Below are 21,441 nucleotides of genomic sequence, written 5' to 3'. Positions count from 1 at the left end.
TGCTATGCAACGTGCTGTTATAGTACCAATTAAATATACGTAAAAGGTGGCATTTTTTGAAGGGCAAAATTAAGTCAAAAGAACACTTTACGTATTGTTATTTTTCCTTAAAAACTGTAGCGTTGCACTTCCGATTTATCGACTAACTGAAAGCACAATCGGGGATATAAACAGTTTGGCAGGCAATCATGGCAGTTGATAATCACAAAAGAAAAATTAAGGCAACTAGGCTGATAATAATCTAAAGGTGACCTACAATATACAATCATGAATGATGCATCACATAATTAGAATGTGAATGCTACTCCCGCACATGTTAAAGATGTGCTAATGTACTTTTATTGCTGTATAATACCCCTTAAAGAGGGTAAAATATCTTGTTGGCCAAATGCATCATTGCTAATGACACTATAAAGCAGCAGCAGAGCAGCTGCAGAAAGTAATTTATGCCCTAATGAATTTATTAAAAACGTATCAGGGATAGACAGAACATTAAACCAACTAGACTCTCGCACAGCCTGATAATTACCAGTTGAAGTCAAATTATGTTGAATCTAAGAAATTACAATTAATTGCAGCCCAATATCTGCATAGAGCACAGCTTGAGTCAGTGGAAATGAGACTTCTATGTGAGTAATACATTTTGTGTTGCTAAATCCCATCAATGGACCAAACAAGGAACAGTGAACAATGTACTGAAAGAACTAATTAATTAACATGTACCTACATAATGGTAAATATTAATACACTATATATCCAAAGTCATGTGTATTTATAGTTTTCATCATCAGAATTCAGATCATTTCCAAGATTTAAAAACTCCACGATATAATAGCAGAGCTTTATGCGCATGAGTGATCACACACATAAATGAAAATGGGAGCACCAGGGCAACAGTGTGGGATCCAGAGGAGGAATGATTTGCTTTTAAATATGGCTGAAATGTTCCTAACAGCCATTGTCTCAGTTTGCCAGATGGCAAGAGAAGCTGATGTTTCGAGAGTGTATTGGCCAGGACATCGTGTTCAAGGTTCGCACCTCACTGAGCACCAACAAGTGTCAACTCTCCCAGGGTGCTTTTCCCATTCCCTCTCTCGCCATCTCTGCTTTGCATCAGGGGTTGCATAACTGTTCTTGCTATGTAAACACAAAATAAAGACCTTCCGTCTTCATCGACTCTGCAGCGCCCACCCGTGCCAATGTGATAGCTTTGTGCTCGTTTGCTGCTGCCCTTCTATGTGCTCTTTAACACACACAAAGCAGCAGCAGCACTAAATCTCCAGGCCCTGAGCCAGAGCCTTTAAACAGAACAGGTCATTTACAACCCACACAGTTGTCACCAGACACAAGAGTGAACTTCTTCAAATAGTCACATTCCTCTATATTGCCAAGTCATGGCACCATGACTCAACAGTACATGAGTAATAGAAAAAGCATTGGTTTTCTTTTCAATAGAGCAATAAAAACTAAATGCCCCCTAATAAGCTTATTGTAAGTCTTTATTGTTCATTCATAGAATTAGTGCATTACTACAAGGCATTTCTCAAGATGTGCTTTGGCAGGCAAACAGTGACTTTTATCTCATGGTCTGCTCCAGCCTGGCTCCAGTCAATGACAGCTAATGAATGTGACAGGGAGACACAGTGCATCGCAGGTAGAGGAGTTAATGACATAACCACCCAAGTCAGGCACCAACTCTCCCTGTAATCTCTAATCCCTGCTATTCTTAGCAGCCTTGTGTTAACAACACAATGTTCCTGCATTGGTAAAGACTGGATGTTCATCAATGAGGTTTCACTGCACAGACTGACCACATCCAGTACTAACATACAAAATCCTATACAATTGTTTACATAGCAGGGAATTAAATATTCATACTGAAAATGCAACTTTGGACTGTTTTCCTGTTCTTGTTATCTACAGTATGTTTTTTTTTTTAATCACCACATGAATCTAGCTCACATATAGGGCAAGGAATGCAAAGAAGGTTTCTCAATATTTGTTCAAATAAGAAAAACAATCCCAGGGACCCTACAGTGTGAGAGTGAAACAGTGTGATGTAGATATGTTCACCTGAATATGCCCTGATACAACAAGCGCCACTGGGTACTTGAAACAAAACATGACTTTTTCACCTCAGTGGATCATTCATTGTATCATAATGTGTGTCTACATTACAAAACATGACAAACTTACAGGTTTATAGCACCATTTTGACTTGGATTTAATGGAAAACTAGCAGACACATAAAATCTTCCACTGGCACAGCAATGCATTTCCACCAGGGATGAATTACTAGGCAAAGCAGGCAACTGCCCAGTGGCCCAAGACATCCCGGGTTCATTACATGTTAATAGTAATTTGATTATTTGCAACTTAGTAAGGGAATTTGCACCACTTATGTACATTATTAAAAAAGCAGATCCTATAGCATTAGCTAATATTGAGACCCTGTTTTGTAGAGGTACCTTGTGTCAAAAGTTGAGTTTTATCAAGTTAGCACAAACTAACTGACACATAGAAAACCTGAGACGAGGTAGCATTCCAGCATATGAGTGCTAGTTGATCTCTGGGTGTCTGAGCATATAGGGGAGATGCCATGTGCAGTCTGCTGTTTGCACTGTACGAAAAGAATAAAGCTGGCAATATTATATACTTTTCTTAATGTCAACAAATCACATGAAAAGACCCAAACCAACCATACCTCTAAATTAGTCTCTCAGTACTTTTCGCATTCCCCAGCATGTCTGGGTCTCCTAGCCTCACGCCCACTGGAAACTTTAAAAATATGTCACAAATTTTAAAAAAAGTTAAGAAGTAAAGTTAAGATTATTAAGAGAAAGAGGGGATGACATGCAGCAAAGGGCTGCGGGCTGGATTTGAACCCAGGCCGCATGTGGTAAGGACTCAGCCTTGTACATGGTACACATGCCCTACCGGGCTACCGGGGCGCCCCATATACAGTGGTGTGTTTGCCCCTTCCTGATTTCTTTTCCTTTTTTTTGCATGTTTGTCACACTTAAATGTTTCAGATCATCAAACAAATTTAAATATTAGTCAAAGATAACACAAGCAAACACAAAATGCAGTTTTTAAATGAAGGTTGTTACTTATATTTAAAAAAAAAAGACTGAGCTATTTCCTAAAACAGCTGGGGCACTTTTTTTTAGGAGCAAATAGTGCATATGTTCAGGATTATGTTCAGTTGCCATGTTGGTGTGCAAGCGAGTATTTACGGGAGCAGTACACTGTACATGGGATTGACTATAAATGAACTACAGTTCCCATGTTCATGGTAATGAAGGAACATATCACTTAGTGCAGTGAGGTGGCTCATGATGCCTAATAAGTTTTGGACAACAATGAAAGTCTATGGCACAGGAATAAGCTGTGTCTTATAAATGGCTTTATGCGGTATAACCTCACCTTTAGACAAATCCTTTTCATGTCAGATCTCACCCCAACTACAGTTTTATGGGAATACTGTGTTTCAGCACCAAATGGAGTTTTCTGAACACTGCAGGTCCCTTTCATCAGGCAAACCTCAGCGGTGCCACAGTTACCTCACCTTTGGCAGTTGATTTCAGAGGCTTCATGGCAAGACAGTCCCCACACATCATCTATAGACAAGCTGGACGCCTTGTAGGCCTTCAGTGCCAGTGGGGAGAGCCAGTGCAAAGTCATAAATGAGAAGAGGCCGGCGTTATCGACTGGGTGCTGGTGCCTGGAATAGAGAAGAAGATGTGGAAATGGGTGAGATGTCTAAAAGTGCGGGCACACACAGAGGTGCTACGTTGGGGGAGCAAGCCCACATAGGCCACTGAGAAAGAAGCGGCGTCTTTGCTTGCCAGAGTCAATGAAAGGTGAGTCATGCCCGCAGTGTTTGAACAGTAATTTGCATGCTCTTCACAGAAATCTGAGAGAGCAGCAAAAAAGAAAAAAAAAAACATGCAGGGGCAGTTTATCAGTCGGCATATGTTCAAACACTGTGCTGTCTGTCGCTGGGGGATAAGTTCCTACCCCTTATCATGGCCTCCTGCTACTCCCCAACAGTCAGCATGTGAATTTTTGTGTCTATGTGTGTCTTTAAATGGGTATCTGTCTGTCAATGTGCCAGCCAGAAACTGTCTGTATGTCTTTATGTCCACCTTTATCTGGCTCACTGTCAGAGAGTCACCACATGAACTTAAATACAATTTTGTTTACTTGTGAGTTATCCTGAAGGGCTTTAAAAGCTGCAGGCTTTGCCGATAGCGGCCTTGTCTCTTTGGCCCCCTCTCCACTGATGCCTCTGCTTCCTCTTCATCTAGCTGTGGTAGCGGTTGCGGGGAGGACAGTGGCAAGCCCTCCACCCGGCCAGCTGCTTCTAGGGCATCAGGGAACATGGCAGACCCTCTGGGGAGAGAGCAGCAAAACTACATTAAGCACAAATACATTTCAGATGTGTGACAACAGCCTGCAAATATACAACTACAGATATGTACCCATTGGTACCTGGTATCACCGCTGCAGATAAAAACCTTTAACTCCAACTTGTGCAGTTTGAACAATGAAAAACACAAGATCTGATTACGTTTGATACGTCAGAGATCTGATTTGACATAATCATTGAAAACAAGGGCTGCAACTAATAATTATTTGCCAGTTTTACTTGAAAAAGTATTTAAACGATTATTCTATTATCCAAATGGTTGTAGATTAATTCTCTGTCAATTAACTAATCAATTCATTGTTTAAGCACTATTGAAAACATTAAACATCTTCACACAGTTTCAGCAATCTGTTGGAATGGTGTGATATACAGTAGACTACAGTTTATTTTTTTTCTGAGATGCTTCAAGATTTTTTTTCTTCAAGAAAAAAACACTTCCAAGCTGACATTTCAGCTACATTCTCAGCGGGAAAAAGGAAGAATAAAACACAGCAATTTGCCTTTAACCCAGAGAACTATTAGAGAAAAGCTGTGTTCGGCTGAATCACCCTCTGAGACGCAGATAGACTTGAGAAATCACCTTGTTCAGAGGTCACGGTGCCTCTCTGGCATACAACTAAAATGCTTATCTATTTAAAGACAACCTGCCAGCAGCCCCAGGAGCTTGGGAGCAGACATCTGAGCTGCCAGTACGTCTGTACACTGTCACTGATCCCTTCTATGGCAAAGCTTCGTGACAAGGTCAGCCAGACTCTGCGTGGGGTGCAGATTGACTGTCCAGAGAATGTGGTCAATAATGAGATTCAATACAGATGGCCCAGTGGGGGCACAAACAGAGTCACATAACAGAAACTGATAAAATAAGTTCTGCTGAGAAATACACTGCAACAAATGTAACGTGTCATGTATATGTAAGTGTGATGGAAGCCAAATGCTGGGGTTGAGAAAAAGCATGAAAAGAGGCTTTGTTTCCTTCTGCAGCCCTCAGTGCCTATATCATGTGAAGTTTGTCATATGGCTGTGAACTTTGCAGAGCTTTGTTTACAGTCAAGAACAGTGTAGCCCTGCAATCCGAGAGCTGCCTAAATAAAAGAAATTAAATTTAAAACGGATAGGTTAAGGGTGTAACGTGTAATCCAAAGCCCAAAACCAATGCATATGGGTATTTATTAGTGTTGTTGATGGATTCAGGTCCAAATCTTTACATTTTAGTGGGAAGTATTTGAATTCTACACATAAATATACATAGCAACTGCCCTCTACAGGTTGAAACCCGGCGATTGCCATTAAATTTTGCTATTGGCTGATCTGGAGGCAGGTGACGTATATGGAGCCAGCTTTCGTTTCTACAGACTGTTGTGCTGCGTTCCAGACAACTTGGAACTCGAAAATTTCCAGCCTCCTACAAGAAAAAGTACAATGAAACGTCACTTAAAGTCGGAGTTTCTACTTGGGAACTCGGAGGAAATCCATCTACCCCGACTTCACGAAGAAGCAGTTGTCTGATGTCACACAGCAATGGCAGCACCCATGGAAGTGCACATTAGGCTACATTTCAATCAATAGGGGAGGGGGATGGGATGCATTTGTAGACTACAGTAATGCATTAGGTTTGTGAATGGAATATTTAGATACGTTTCCGAGTATGAAAATGCCGTAAAATAATATGTAGGCCTATAATGGTGTTTGTTCACGCGTTGTTGTTTCCTCCTCTGTTTTGTTTATATATGCAAGGAGGCTGCACTGCTGAGAGTTCAATTGTGTGTACACTTGCCAAATCGACATCAGCTTGTCACGGTCAGCCATGTTTTTTGTTTACGTTTGATGTCAGAAATTTAAACTGGGTAATTCAGACCTCCAACATTGTCTGGAACGCAGCAATAGTATTTGTTAGCTAGTGGCTAGAATGGGTCGGCACTGTAGCTTTCCCAGCTGCAAAGTTTTTGCTAACCCTCTACATAGTATTTTTCTATTTTGGCACAATGGTTTCGGACTTGTGCCTTTAATGACTGTAGAAGCACAACTGGACTGCATTCTTTCCCTTGATGAATTTCATAAACAGCAGGGCCACGGCTAACTTACTTACTTAGTTCAGCTACAACACAGGTACCACACAGAAACTCTTACAAAGGGCCATCAAAGTGCTTCTAGTGACTGTGAAAGCTCCAACGGACTCTCTGTGTTTCCAGCGTGGACACGGAGAGGCTGACTACCAGCTCTATATGGCGTATATACCAAATGATACAGGACGAAGACAAAGAAAATAAAACTAGAAATTAGGGCATAGAAAGTTCATAAGTACAGTTATGGTGCACACAGAACTACTCCATATTGGCGAAGGTAAACTTAAGTAAATGTCAAAGACACAGACGTTTTGTTTCCCCTATATTTTTAGCCGACCTTTTCATGTATCAGTGTTTCCAAAAAGATAAGAATTAAGATAAAATATAATCACTACTGCCTCAGCAGTTTTGAAAACGTCATTGAACATAATTATTTCCCACCATTTCTGTCTTTAAGATTCATTCAATCTTTATTTCTTTGCACTATTTATAATGTTTACAATTTACAGAAACACTTGACATATATAGACACTGTATGTTGTTGATCATTGTTGTTTTTTATATATATTTATATATACACCAACTTATATATATATAAAATAGTTCCATGTGTATTTTTACCTATCTTTGTTGTCCTTGTTTTTAGCTGTAGGCTATGAATATTTCTACTGAACTGTGTGTAACACAGAGCAATGAAAAACGGAGTCAAATTCCTTGTATTTGTACACATACTTGGCCAAAAAAAGCCGATTCTGAATATCTTTTTATAAATCAAGGGGCTACATGCTCATCACTTTAAGTGACAAATACAACTTTAAACCCAAATTTTCAAACTATTTTTGCTAGAAATATTGCATAATTGCCTGGTTTACTTTATCAATATCACTTTTAATTTGTCTCATCGTCATGACACAAACTCTATACTACTACAATTACTATCATCAGCAACTGTGTTGTAGTGCTGCAGTGTAAGTGTTAGTGCTGATTTAAGTTTTCATTCACACTTACATTCAAGTCGGCCTTGCTCGGGTCACTTTAGCGGCAGCACAGATCTCAGCTCTTGTGTTTATAAGCAGGAAATGCAGATGAAGATGCAGTTGACATATGTTGTCTCTTTTTCTAAGTTTTGTCATTAAACCTAAACTTAATTTCCACAACCATAAATACACATCTTCTCCAGCAGCGGACCGGGGCTCAGATGAAAACATGGGCAGGAAACACGGCACACTTGACGGCTCACGTGTATACAGTACGTGCTGCTATTTCCCAGCAGTGTCTGGAGCTCCGGTTCACCGTCACACGGAGCTCTACGGGGAGAGGAATTCCCGATATCACTTTGACGTCAAAGCGGCTCCGCCAACCGGTGACGGTGCTGAACAGTCACCGTAGTAACAACGCCTCTGACATTAATAAGGAAGTATACGCTCGAGACAGGGGCGGCTCCGGGGGTGAGGGGTGGGGGGCCCGGGGCGGGGTGGGGGGGTCGGGGGGGGCACGTCAGTATTGTCCACTTTACTAATTAAGGATGAACATGTAACCAAAAGAGATGCACCTTGAAGCAACTTGAAGTTTGAAATAATTAATTGTGTGATTAATAGTTTTTTGGAAGAGTAATTAAAAAAGAAAAACTAATTTAAAGAGTCGCTGCTATATCAAATAAATCACAATCATGATGAAAACATTCACAGCAAAAAATTCAAAACAATAATCAATATTATTTAACAATATTTTTTCCTCATCATTTTGAGTAAAATAACTTTTTAGCAGATCAGGCATCATGGTTATAATATAATTATTTACATTGCATGTGTGAGGTTATCCCTATTTTTGGAGTGCAGGAAGGTGCAACATGCTTTTTATTATTTATTTATTTTAATATTCCAAATCACACACAATCTTGGGCTTTGATTTTTGGAGGACTACTGCGTATTTGTCTGTAAGGCCTTAAGGTAAAAACACTGGCTTGCTCACCTTTAAAACTAAGTGGCTCTTTCTGGTCAGATGTGTGTGCAGCATTTTATATATACTTTATTTGCATATTACCATATTATTATCTGTAGATTAGCGACTAATTTACAGATGATTTTCTTAATTAATCGATTAATTATTTGGTGTATAAACCGTCAGAAAACAGTGAAAGATGCCATCACTATTTCCTAGAGCCCAAGGTGATGTCATTTAATTTCTTGTTTTGTCCGACCAACAGTCCAAAACCCAAAGATATTCAATTTACTATAATGAAACACAAGGAAATGCAGCAAATTGTCACATTTGCAAACCTGAAACCATAATTTTTGCTTAAAAAAAGACAAACAGTGACTGATTGTCAGAGTTGCCAATTCATTTTTTGTTGACTACTAGACTTATCATTATCATTTACTTAGTACAAATACATCCATACATTCATGCATTTTTTGTATCACTATAAATTGAGTATTCTTTGTTTTTCCCTTGTCACAGTATTGAGACGAAACAGTAAATTAATTAATAAAAAAAGAGGAGAATAATCTTCACCTGCAGCCCTAGTGTCCTGTGATCAACAAAGAGCTTTGTTATGTCACTGGATCTTTCATAACATATTAGAATAATTGTTGACTGAGGTTAAGGTTAAGTGAAATTATGACTTATGTTATTGTTTTGCTATAACACATGCTTTTATGTATAATTAACTGTATAATTCGGAACATTACAGGAAATTGCATGAAGTGACCGACAGCATGGGTGTGCGCCTATATTCATGTCACTATATATAAACCTGCACATAGCTCCAATCCATGCACATGTCAGTCTAAAAGTCAGTCATATTTTAATAAATGTACCTCTGTGCCCATACGATTCAGGAACCTCCCTCATTGTTTACTTGTCACCATCTGCAATCACATTTAGATCTAACATTTTGAAATAATTATTTATCATAAATTCCAAGTGTTCAAATCCCAACTGGTGCAGTTCATCCTACCAAGGACAAGGATTCAAAATTAGGAGGCCATAAACAAAAAGAAATTGAAACACTGAAGCATATAGAGGGGCTTCAGATGTTGTGATAGACTGGAATTATCAAGCTGTGCTGCTGGTGCTAATAAAAATGCTGTCACTAGCTGGGAGAGTTTCAACATCCTAACTATGCTTTGTTTACTCCGTTGACAGGTGCATGGAGGAGCTAGACTGAAGAAATATCTGCCATATAAATAGTAAACTCTCTGTATAGTGACTTGACGTTGTCCCCACGTAAATAATAAAGACCTTAAGCCCAGCTTGCTATACAAATAACAGCTACACTGAGACCTGCTAATGGGCCAAAGCAGTCAAGCAATAGTAATTTATAAGCCTTGGCTGTGCGCAACAAAACAGCATTGAACATAAAGCTAATTTAAAACAACAACACAGCTGCAATTTAGCAGCAAGCAAAAATGCATCCAGCTTAGTACACGGCACACAGGTAAACTGAGGCTTGTTTACACAGTGAGCAATTTTTCATTATAGAGAAAGAATTGTGGAGATATGGGCCTCTGTCTTCGCTCGAACTTAGTCACAGTTAGATGATCTGCAATAAATGACGCGACTGTTTCTGACTGAACGGCAGGCATGCTTTAGCTATTCACTCACTGCTGTAAGAAACTCGTAATCTTAAAATGCTTGCATTGTGATTCATTAGCAAGACCAATTATTATACTGTGTTGGTACCACAGCAGCAATCCTGAAAGATACAGGTGCACTCGGTTCGTCTTCCAGGTTACATCTGGGTTTTGGGCGGAAGTTTCTCCCCAAGGCAACCCGGACGCAGCTGCTCTGGTGCCAAAAGTTCCCACCTGGGTGCTGCTTGGATTTATTATTTCTCTTCACAATTAATATGAAAACAAATTAACATTATTATCACCTATATTACCTCTTAAAATATGTGTTTGGCTAATAAAAAAATACACAAATATGGTTGCACAATTTTGTGGTGTACCACATAAATAATGCATGTACTCTCTATTTAGAATATATATTTTGCCATTTAGGATTTTATGTTTAACTATGGATTTGAGCCTGTGGTCCTGGGATAATCAGTCCTCTGCTCTACGTGTCACATCAAGAGCAACATGCGGGTTCTGAATGTTTCAGTCTGTCTGATGAAAATAGGATAAAATAGGATTCAAACATCTTTCAAACTTTGACTAAATCAATATCACATAACTAAAGTCCCCTTTACCAAGCTTTGGTTTTGGAGCATAAATATCCACTTGATTAGATTTTCAACAAAATATAAGAAAGTGTCAAGAGTTACAGGCCAAAATGTGAGTGTGGAATAATGATGGCGCTAGACAGACTTTAATTTACCCAAATTGTGTACCTGAATTTCCTATACTGGCCTCTAGTGGCAAAAAAGTTTCCAGAAGCGAACTGGTTCTTCAATCAATGATGGTGGCCTGATGGCGGTACTAAAGGGTTTTGTTGTGTGCTAAAAGGTACAGTGATGGTCTCCTGAGCAGTTCTGACTATAATTGGGTGAAACAATGCAGAGAAACAGACTCACTTCCTTCTTTCTCCATCCAAATTACTTTCAGTTGGATGAGCCAAATTATGCCTCCTATCTGGGTTGATTGACTTTGTTGATAAGTGAAGAAAGGCTTTAAAACACATAAAAATTATGGTCACATTGATTTGCCAAACTAAACTTAAAAAAAAAGAGCTCAGGAAAGGGGGAAGTTACAGGTGAAAGAGTTAGTTGCGGTTTGGACTGATGGTCGTGCTAAAAGATGATACCAGAATAAGTACCTGCATTTCTTGAAACAAAGAACTAACTAACTAGGAAACAGTAAAAGCACACACACACACACACACACACACACACACACACACACACACACACACACACACACAGAGGATGAAAATAGACATATCTGATAGCTCTTATCATGAGGAACCATCATGATTGTGGCAGAAGAGCATCTGTCCAGACCACTGTCTACACAGGGAACGAATACTGTCCCACCTCTGCAGAGGGTGAACTACATTTACCCATGTGTATGCACCAAATTCACATAATGAAAAAGCAGCGGAAAACTCTGATTCAAACCAACAGCTTGTCGTTTAGTTTAGATGTCCTGCTGTTAACATCACTGTCATAGAAAATAACACTTCCTCAGGATGTGCAACATCTATTGTGAACAACATGATTAAGTGTCGCGTCGGTGTGGGCATGTTTGCACTTCAGGAGTACTTCTAACGGTGTTTAATCAAATCTCCTTGGGCATTATATTTAGCTAAACTCTACGTGTTGAAAACCTGTTTGCCATGCACAAACCTGCTGAGTTTGTGTCTCTCCTTCAGCCTTAATGAAATGACACAAAATACAATTTCAAAGATGTATTGATAAGGAAAACTCTTATAATACAATAAATAACGCATGCCGCTCGGTACAGGCTTTTGTTCAGAGAGGTTTACTCCATCATTAATTCAAAGTACTTTAAGGTTTGATACGAGCAACATGAGACTAATTATGTTATATCCAACAGTTACTGCATAGTTGCTGTGCTGTCAGCAAATATAAAGAGAATTTCAACAGTTTTTAGACTCTGCCTCTACCTCTACTATGACTTAATACAGTGATGCAATCTCTCTGGCAGCCTTCTCTGCACCACTGATAGACAGAAAAAAGCAATACATGAAATAGTGAAGAAAATCATCGACAGTGTCTCACTTTACTGAGCTGGGAAATTTGCTGAACTTCTGCAATCACTGCTCTGAATCTGGACTTCGCTATTAACCTCCTGGGACCTTGATAACTGCCAAGCCATAGTTACGTCTAGAGCACAGTATGATCACACAACTTTTTATTTTCAACCAGTATTACATACAAATGTAGTGGAGAGTACTGTTCAAAGTGGGCTACAAGTAAATGATACAAGTGATCACTTACTAGTATTTGCAGTGTATGATTGTCAACTTAAGAAAGATAATGAAGTAAAAAGGCCTAAAGATGTCAGGTTAAGAATAGATGAGGCAATAAATAAGTGAAATGACCTTTTAGAGGAGGACTGGAATGAAGTATATGAGGAGGTGAATGTTGCATGTGATACATTTTTGAAATAATACACATTTATATAATGACGTGTGATAGGAAACAAAATTATGGTAAGATGCCTTGGATAACAAAGGTGGATTCAAGGGAACATTTACCAACATACTATTTATCAAGTCAAGGGTAATACAACTGAAAAATCTAGTTGAATTTGAAACCTTATTAGTTATGTTTTTTGTGTGTTAAAATCAGATGATGATGATCACAGAAGGAAATTTGATTTTAAAAATCAGTTTGCACAAACTACATTAAAGCAGATGTGTATTTCAGTGTGTGGAGTCAAACTGTGGAATTCTTTGGTTGCGTTTGTTTTGATGTGTGCATTGAGGCACACACATACACAAAAGGTTGTTAAATAGATGGCAAACCATATGTGGTAGACCATTTATGTTATTTGTGTTGAGAAGGGGGCTGGTAATATGACATTTTTCTTCTTCCTGCTCTTTTTCAACCATGTGTATTATGTTGTTTCAGACTGTAGCTTATATTTTGTGTAAAACTTTGTGTTGGAAGTGTACACTGAAGTAAATAATGGAATTTAAGAAGGGCTATGTTGTCATTGATGGACATGTTCTGAGAAAGGGCTATCTGTTCACAGTACATTTTTTACGAGTTGCTCTAAGGTGGGAATGATTCCTCAATCTAAAGCTCCTGACACCAGAAATGTACCCAATGTAGACTTGAGCGTTTGACACGGTCCTTTCACAGATACATTTGGAATTTTTCGCTGTTCACCTTCACACAGTCCTCACACAAGTTATTTAATATGGTCCCTCACCATGCTGTGAACTTTGCTGTAAGGTAGGCATTTCCAATATTTATGGCCTATTGAGGCTACTGTCCGGAATAAATTGGTTTCTCTGCCTCTACTATGATAGTGATTGTTGAATATAGGTGTAAAATGGTGAGCCTAGAAAAAGGACGCTGCTGTTTCTGCAAGACTGAGAGACCAAAAAAAGCTCTAGATTTACCACTGATGTAGATGGCTGGCTGGGAAAATTCTTTCCATTAAACTCTAGTGTAGCTGCATAGGAAATATCTCCACATGACATTACATTGCCTACATTTGACCAGTTATCCACAGGGAAAAATACATTGCCAAACTGCTAAATATATGCAAGGTACATAGCTGTTTGTTTACAGTATTTCAGAGAAAAGCTCACTATTCTTTGCAAATTCTTTCTCCCTTGATGATACCTTAAATGTTCCAGCAGATAAATGCAGAGCACAGCTTGTTTGTTTCTTTGTGAAGAGTTGTGAAATGTCATTAATATTCATAAATCAGTCAGTAGCATTGCACATTCTAATTACTTGGCATTTATTAGAATGCAGGTTTCTTGTTATTCACATAATGCAACTGAAGAGAGTGGTGCAAATGTTGCAGGATTTGGGTGTGCAAGGAAACTGACATAAAGCAGACGTCTCACACGGAGACATTTTCATTAACCTTAGAGGAGGTCATGTACTCCACAAGTGTAATCAATGTGAAAGGGAGGACTGAGGCACTTGAGTGAAAGTCTGAAACAGGCCTGTACTGCATTAGTATGTGCCATCCAAATAAACAACTTTGTTTGTCCATGACTCAGGGTTCTTTTCCCCCCAAATTAATTGTTTATTGTGTCCAGTGCTGCTGTGTGTAGTTTAATTTAATTTCAAGATGTTTCTGCATATGTAAACTGTAGTTGAGTCAATTCCATAGATTTTTCAGGTTTACCATGTTAGAAACAAGCTCGAAACATGAACACACTTTGGAGGAAATTGTGAATGTTGTCACTTCACTGGAGAATGATCTTTGTTGCCGTGTTTACTACTGATTATTTTTTCAATTAATCAATTAATTGTTTTGTCTAAAATATCAGAAAATAGCTAAAAATTAAAAAGTGAAATAGCTTGTTTTGTCTGACCAACAGTCCAATACCCAAATATATTAATTTTTCTGTTACAAAAGAAAACCCATCAAATATTCATATTTGAGAAGCTAGAAGCAGTGATTTTTTTGGCATTTTTAAACTATTAATCAGGTATTACAATTATTGGTGATTCATTTTCTTTCAATCATCTAAATGAATTGAATGAATGAATTGCTTCAGCACTCCTTTCAAAGAGTGATCTTACACTTCCTGAAGTTTTCATGTCATGGTCACGCCTAATCTGAAGCTACTACCCAGCTACTAATATGAGCAATGTACACAGCTTGTTTCAGTGGTTTTGGTATCTTTGTACTTCCTGTTTGAGATGCTGCTTCCTTGGAGGAATACAAAATTCCTGACAGTAACTTGGGGAACAGAGCTTACAAGTTGACAATCAGTCAGGTTTAATAAGGGGTCAGTCACGCATTGAGCGAAAGCTTAGGGGCTGTCACTGTTGATTTTGCTAGAATGTATCATTGGGATCTTGATCAAGCTGTGCAGCAAGGAATCAAAAGTCATTAACTGAAGACTGATGCAGTTTTAATGACACTGACACACTCAACTCTATGGTTCATCCAGGGTAATTGCAGTTAAAAAAGCCTCCTCATATTTTACGGGAACTATATTATATATATTGTTAATTAATGAATGATTATTAGCAATTTTTATGAATGTTGATTAACATGGGCAGTAACCACTATACGATGTATACAATGGCAGTAAGGAGATTTTTAGGCAAAGTGCTACAGAAATGAATACAAGGCCACAGAATAATTCAAATTGCATCAAGACGATTTAAACCTGAATATTGATTTACAATGTTTTCCTGCACACAGTGTAGTTACTGCGATGCTAGTTCCGTTGATTTTTTTCTTCAGGTACTGTTATGCTGGTTGTTAAAGCTGCATTAAAAGGACCAGTGTGTAACATTTAGGAGGAGCTATTGGCAGAACTAGAATATAATATTCATAAGCATGTTTTCATTAGTGTACAATCACCTGAAAATAAGAATCGTTGTGTTTTCATTACCTTAGAATAAGCCGTTTATATCTACAGAGGGAGCAGGTCCCCCTTCCACGGAGGCCGCCATGTGTCACCGCCATGTTTCTACAGTAGCCCAGAACGGACAAACCAAACACTGGCTCTAGATAGGCATTTCGTGTTTTTCGCTAGTTTTGTGGCAACCGTAGTTTCTCCTACACGCTTGGAAGGGGAGGGTGAGGCGAGCGGTATTCAAATGGTTGTAAACTACAATTTCACAACTAGATGCCACTACATCCTACACATTTCTCATTGAATTGTTTTTTTTCCCCCCACTAGGTGAGGTAAGGTAAGAAGAAATCAAACACAACAGACAGACACACGGCCCAAAAATGAAGTTGTACCTTTAACGTGTGGAAGTCAATTACAAGACATGCTGTGAAAAATATTTTCCTTGATATAGACATATATAGACAATCAAGTCTTGTACTGCACCTACATTCCTGTGGAAGGGTGCCCATTGTATGAATTGTATGCCTCTGCCCTTGCAATGACACTGCTAATTGTGTATACACTCTGAAGCACACAGGGCAGAGTGACCTCCCCCTTCTCTGTGTTCCTAGTGCATGAATTAGCTCACTCTTTGGTCGCAAGTAATATGTTTCCTGATTAATACATATAGTGTTGTAACAAAGCCTTTATTTTTATATATTTTAGAATATACTATTGATTATAATAAGTGTCTACAGTAGATGGACATACATGAGAGTTGAGAGAAGAACATGTGCATGCTCTCTGTTCACATGTAATACCAACTGCTGTGGGCTTTGATGTGTTTTACCAAAGGTCGGAGGGTGCTCATTTGTTGCAGAGTTATGATGTGCTCCATTTTAAACAAGGAAACATTGAATTTATGATCCAGAAACAACACACGAAAGTTTGTATTTCGTTGAACAGAGCCTGGGAAGTTTTGCGATAAACTCTTTCTGTCTAATTAAGAGACAGAAAAGACGCTCTTCCCAGGAGTCATATCTTTCTGCCCGGATCCTCCTGTTTTAGTTTCTCAAAAAACAACCTTACCCTTATCTTTATCCAATTTATTCAAGGACAGATGAGGTAATCATGTTTTCGTGTCTTTAATCAGAAGTTTCCTTGTGTAATGGCACCCTCACGCGGGTAAAAGTGCAATGGCACAATAATTCATAACCAATCAGAGACAATGATGGCAATGATTTCTGTGTTTTGATTATGGGCCAATAGGGAACATCCCAACAACCAGCCAGGAGGAGCATGTTTTGAAAATATAAGTGAATGCACAACTGAGCCTGTTCAGTTGCTTCATGAACCAACTCGGTTTTATGTGTACTTTGTTTTGATATTACAGTAAAATCTGTATTGCATTGGACTCTATTCGACTCAAGTGTTTTATTGTAAAAGAATTAAACAGTGTGTGAGAGGACCTGAAGACATCTGGTCCAGCTGAAGGTTTTTCTCCCACAATGCCTGGCGTTTAAGTAGTTTAAATCATGAGAACACTGTTGCTAGGTGATGGACAATGACAAATGGGCTTCCCTATTTTGTTGTCTGGTTCAAAAATAACGTTAGATAACGTGAATGATTTTGTGTTTACTGCATTTTAGTGTGTGCCAGGCACATGGACAGGGTAGACAACAAAAGTAAGGCTGTGCTTTGAGCTCAGTGCTAACATCAGTATGCTAACATGCTCATAATGACAATGCCAACATGCTGATTTTTGGCAGGTATGATGTTTACCATGTTCACTATTTTAGTTTAGCTTTAGCATGCTAACATTACTAACGCACTTGAGGCTACGTGGAAATGTCATTAGTTTTGCAAGTCTTAATGGTCATAAACCAAAGTATTAGTCAAAGTCATTTTTTGAAAATATCAGTATAATGTTAAACTAGATTAATAGGTAAACAATTAGTCTACTTACACGTCCAGCAGACCCTCTATTATTACAAGCTAGGTTGCAATCTTTGGGGTTAACGCGGAATAATTTCGACGTCACCAAATGAAGTAGGTCACCATGGTAACCGATACTGCGCCACTTGAAGTGATGGGCAGCTTCAGTTCAGATTGCAGATAGCAAGCGCAGATCAAAATGTGTGAACAGCCAGAAAAACTAGACTAATCGTTCTAATACCCTGACATGGACCAAAGTACTGTGTTTACTATCAAGTGAGTATTGATCACAGACTGTATATAAAAGTCTATGGTATTGATAAAGAGCAATATGTTTAGTAGCTAACAGTAGAATCACTTTGCGACTTTGTGAACATACAGTAGACTATTTTTAGACTCAATGAGATGATGACAGTAAGCTAAATGCATCCATTCTTACATAATATATTCAAACCTTTGATAATAATTTTAGGGACGTTTATACAGTTTAAACAGCAGTTAATTGTTAGAGAGGCGAATTATCAGGAGTATTAGGTAGGCTAAGTAAGCTAGTAATTTGACTAAGGTCAAGAGTTTGATTGGCCCAAAGGGATAAGAGTGTAGCAAACCACAATGATAACATGGTTACAGTGGTAGAAGAAGTATTCAGATCATTTACTTAAGTAAAAGTAACAGTCATGTAGGCCTATCCAAAATCTTAGCTAGTTAAGTAAAAATACAGAAGTATTATCAGCAAAATGTACTTAAAGCATGAAAGTACTCGTTTTGTCCCTGTGACTGATACGTTATTATGACATTATCAGGTTTTTAATACCGATGCATCAATGTGTAAGCAGCATTTTAGGGTTGTAGCTGCTGGAGGTGGAGTTAGTTTTAACTACTTTATATACAGTAGTTTAGTCCAGTGGTTCCCAACCTGTGGGTCGGGCCCCTCCCTCCAAAGGGTCAGGGTTCATTTTTTGGAATCTTTTCTTTGTTTTGTGAAATATCAGATAATTTTACCTCTCTGGGCCTCAAACAGTTACTGTATTTAAACTATCTGAAAAGTTTAAAGGGGAAATGTCTCTTTGGTGGAACTGCTAACAACTCAGACATCTGCACTGCTACAGGTGGCCCCAACTACACACTGCTTTTTTGTACGAGTCAACGAGACAAAAAGTTGGGAACTATTGGTTTAATCTTTAACACTGGGCTGTATTTTTTTATAAGATTATCAATTATTTCTTGCAAAATCTTAATCTGGAAAGTAACTATAGCTGTCAAATAAATGTAATGGTGTAAAAAGTAGAATATTTCCCTCTGAACTGTAGTGGTGTAGAAGTATAAAGTAGCATACACTGGAAATACTCAAGTAATGTACAAGTATCTCAAAATTGTACTTAAGTACAGTACTTGAGTAAATGCTCTGTCCTCTCCATATATATGCACATGCATATTCCCCATGCTGTCAACTAAATCAGCTGATTGTCACTGTTTACTTCAACCAATATGATTCCACTACAACCTCTGTTACCCAATCATCTTGTTGTTCAACAAGAACAACTGTTCATCTCTGGGATGCTTTCAGCTGTCATTTTAGTGCTGCCTTGATGCCCCTCACCTGTCTCCCCTCCACCTCCAGCATTCATCAGGTCCAGCCCCTCTGTGTGATTCAGGGTCCAGGTCCAGTGAGCTCATCTGATATTCTGCTCCATGTCTCATCCATCTACCCTGAGTTGAAGATGCAACTCCAGGAAGCGTTTACATCGGACACTGAGTCATCGTCAGATCTATTTCTATTCCGGCTTCATGTAAATAATCATTTAGACTCTACCTATTTAGCCGTACAGATTGTGTATTGTGTGTAACATTATAAAATCATATCAGTGATCATTTTTCTCTTCATTTTTCTTTCAGTCTGCAATGATAGAACTGACCTTTGGTTTACTAACTAGCAAATGATGGTGAAAATTACACAGGATTAGTATAACAAGTTTAAGCACAAGTTAAGCTTGTCTTTGAGACTCGTTGAGACTGTGTTGGTGCCCATACAGCAACCAAATTCACTGTAACACTGGTTCCATCTAATGTCAAGGAACTCAACAAATCTGCACAAATGACAAAAGCACAATGTGAAATCTGAAAGTCTCATATTTACCTCCGTGGTTCAGGCAATATAACAATATATTCTGTGATATAATATAAATTTGTCTACTGTCAGAGATTTTCCCATATAATTAGAACATAGGTCTTTGTATTATGTCTAGCTGCATTAGGCCATTGTGGACAATATTCACAATGCTCACAAGTCAATCACCATGCCTGATTTGGAGTTTTACATGATTTCTGCATGAATGTATTAAGGAACTTTGACTTGTCAGATATTTAATGTGACAAAAATAGACATTCCCATCTGCTTTTCCAAAAAATGTGCTACATCATGATGAATATCGTACTATAAAACATGTTAAAGAACTGATGCCAACCAAACCACTTCTCATGTCTAAAAAATAAACTTTTCTCAAATAAGTTTCCACTGTGCAGATAATTGCTGTCCGTGCAAAGCAATTCCTCTTTGATAAAGGTCACTTGATTCATAACAGCATGAAGAGTGGCCATCGCTCATTAGGAGAGAGTTTCACTATCCCATCTAACCTGGCATGAGCCGCACTTTGCTGGCATTTCAGATCAAACACAGTGATCGGGCCCACTGGTTTCACCAACTAATGGGCCAGAAATACCACTGCTGGACTTAACAGCAGGAGGATCTTTGGGCAAGACATTTTCTTACCTGTGAACAGTATTAAACGACAAAGATTTTTAGAAGAATCCCATGAATACATTTCCCAAAGTACAGAGAGAGTCTTCCCCTCTAATGTTTCTCCTCCATGCCTTTCCTTTCACCTGTAAGGTCCGGGTATTTGATGTGGCAGAGCCTACTTAGTGGGTGCAAATACCTTATGGGCATTCACTGCTGTGCTTTCTTACTTTGTATGAAGATCTATGTATGGGAGAGAGAAGGAAGGAGAGAGACAGGGATTGGGTAGAAACAGTGAGGTGCATTGTGTGTCATACTCCACAGCTTAATATCCTGTGCCCAGACACCCCAGAGAGCAGTGTAAAGCAATTATTCCAACACTTGCCATTCATTCAGGCTGAAAGTGCATGCAATTCTCCGAGCATACCGAAACGCAGTGAACAAAAAAACATTGTACAAAACATGATTTGCCCCCTGCCAAACTAATAATCCTCAAAGAAATATAAATCTCTTTAGTTCTAGTTTTAATATTCCATAGTTTTTGGTTTCTACGATGTCATTCCAAGTGCCTGCAGGCAACTGTTTCTGGAGCTGTACTGCATCTCTGTGCTGCAGCACTGGCACCCTGGAAATAGAGTAAATTTTAGGAGCTTTTATGCATACATAAATTAACGAGGACCATGGAGCTTTTACTGAGAAAGAAACCCGCATGAACATGTCCCCCTGTGCTGTGGCCATACACCTGCTGTCAATGCAAATCACACCTGGTGCTTGCCCACTGGCTAAAAAAAATGTAGGTGTAGCTGCTGTTGTGCTCAATAGGAGGAGCTGTTGACTCACCACCTCACGTGAATGAGCTTTTTGTGCTTCATCTAGTTAAGATCTAGATATGTAGGGATTTATCTGGTGACAGCCAAAACAGCTCTGCGAGATCCCGGTCTGTCAGTGTCCAAAGTCTTCAAATTGCAAACCTGTTGCATGACCAATGTGGACAAGCTCAAAAGTGATGCCCTTCTGTGTTCTTCTAAACCACTTTCCGGGGTAAATGTGCATCTTATAATGGGCCACATGTGCTGCATACACAGCTAGCATCCTCTCACCTGCTCGCTCAAGGGAGGCCATAATCATAATTAAGTAGATGAGGATGCCTTCAGGAAGCAACATGAGAGGGAAAGGTAATTAAGGGTATCTGGAGCATCATGATATCACCCAAAAGAACCTGGTTATCTCCTCACGTACAATTATACAATTATATATATCTTAAACGTGATGCGAGTATGTATAAATGGACTTAGGAACTCATTTTAAGAAATCTACCCAGAATT

General features: G+C 38.8%; 1 protein-coding gene across 4 annotated transcripts in view; it reads right to left on the bottom strand.

Moving 5' to 3' along the window:
* wu:fb13g09 (multidrug resistance-associated protein 5) overlaps window positions 1-17,481 on the bottom strand; it is a 37,623-nt gene extending 20,142 nt beyond the window's left edge. The window contains exons 1-3 of one of the 4 annotated variants that reach the window (XM_044205616.1): window positions 17,411-17,481; window positions 4,207-4,395; window positions 3,569-3,724 (exon numbers count right to left, since the gene is read on the bottom strand). In XM_044205616.1, the coding sequence (XP_044061551.1) occupies window positions 3,569-3,724; window positions 4,207-4,385 (335 nt within the window). In that variant the 5' untranslated portion in view covers window positions 4,386-4,395; window positions 17,411-17,481. Of the gene's footprint in view, window positions 1-3,568; window positions 3,725-4,206; window positions 4,396-7,503; window positions 7,870-17,410 lie in introns of those variants that run through there. The other 3 variants (XM_044205618.1, XM_044205617.1, XM_044205615.1) reach the window with 3 other exon arrangements.
* Between the last annotated feature and the right edge of the window lie 3,960 nt (window positions 17,482-21,441).

This window comes from Siniperca chuatsi, linkage group LG8 (assembly GCF_020085105.1).
Source record: "Siniperca chuatsi isolate FFG_IHB_CAS linkage group LG8, ASM2008510v1, whole genome shotgun sequence".
Classification (NCBI taxonomy): domain Eukaryota; kingdom Metazoa; phylum Chordata; class Actinopteri; order Centrarchiformes; family Sinipercidae; genus Siniperca; species Siniperca chuatsi.
The sequence above is the reverse complement of the archived record's forward strand: the minus strand, read 5'-3'. Positions and strand labels throughout refer to the sequence as shown.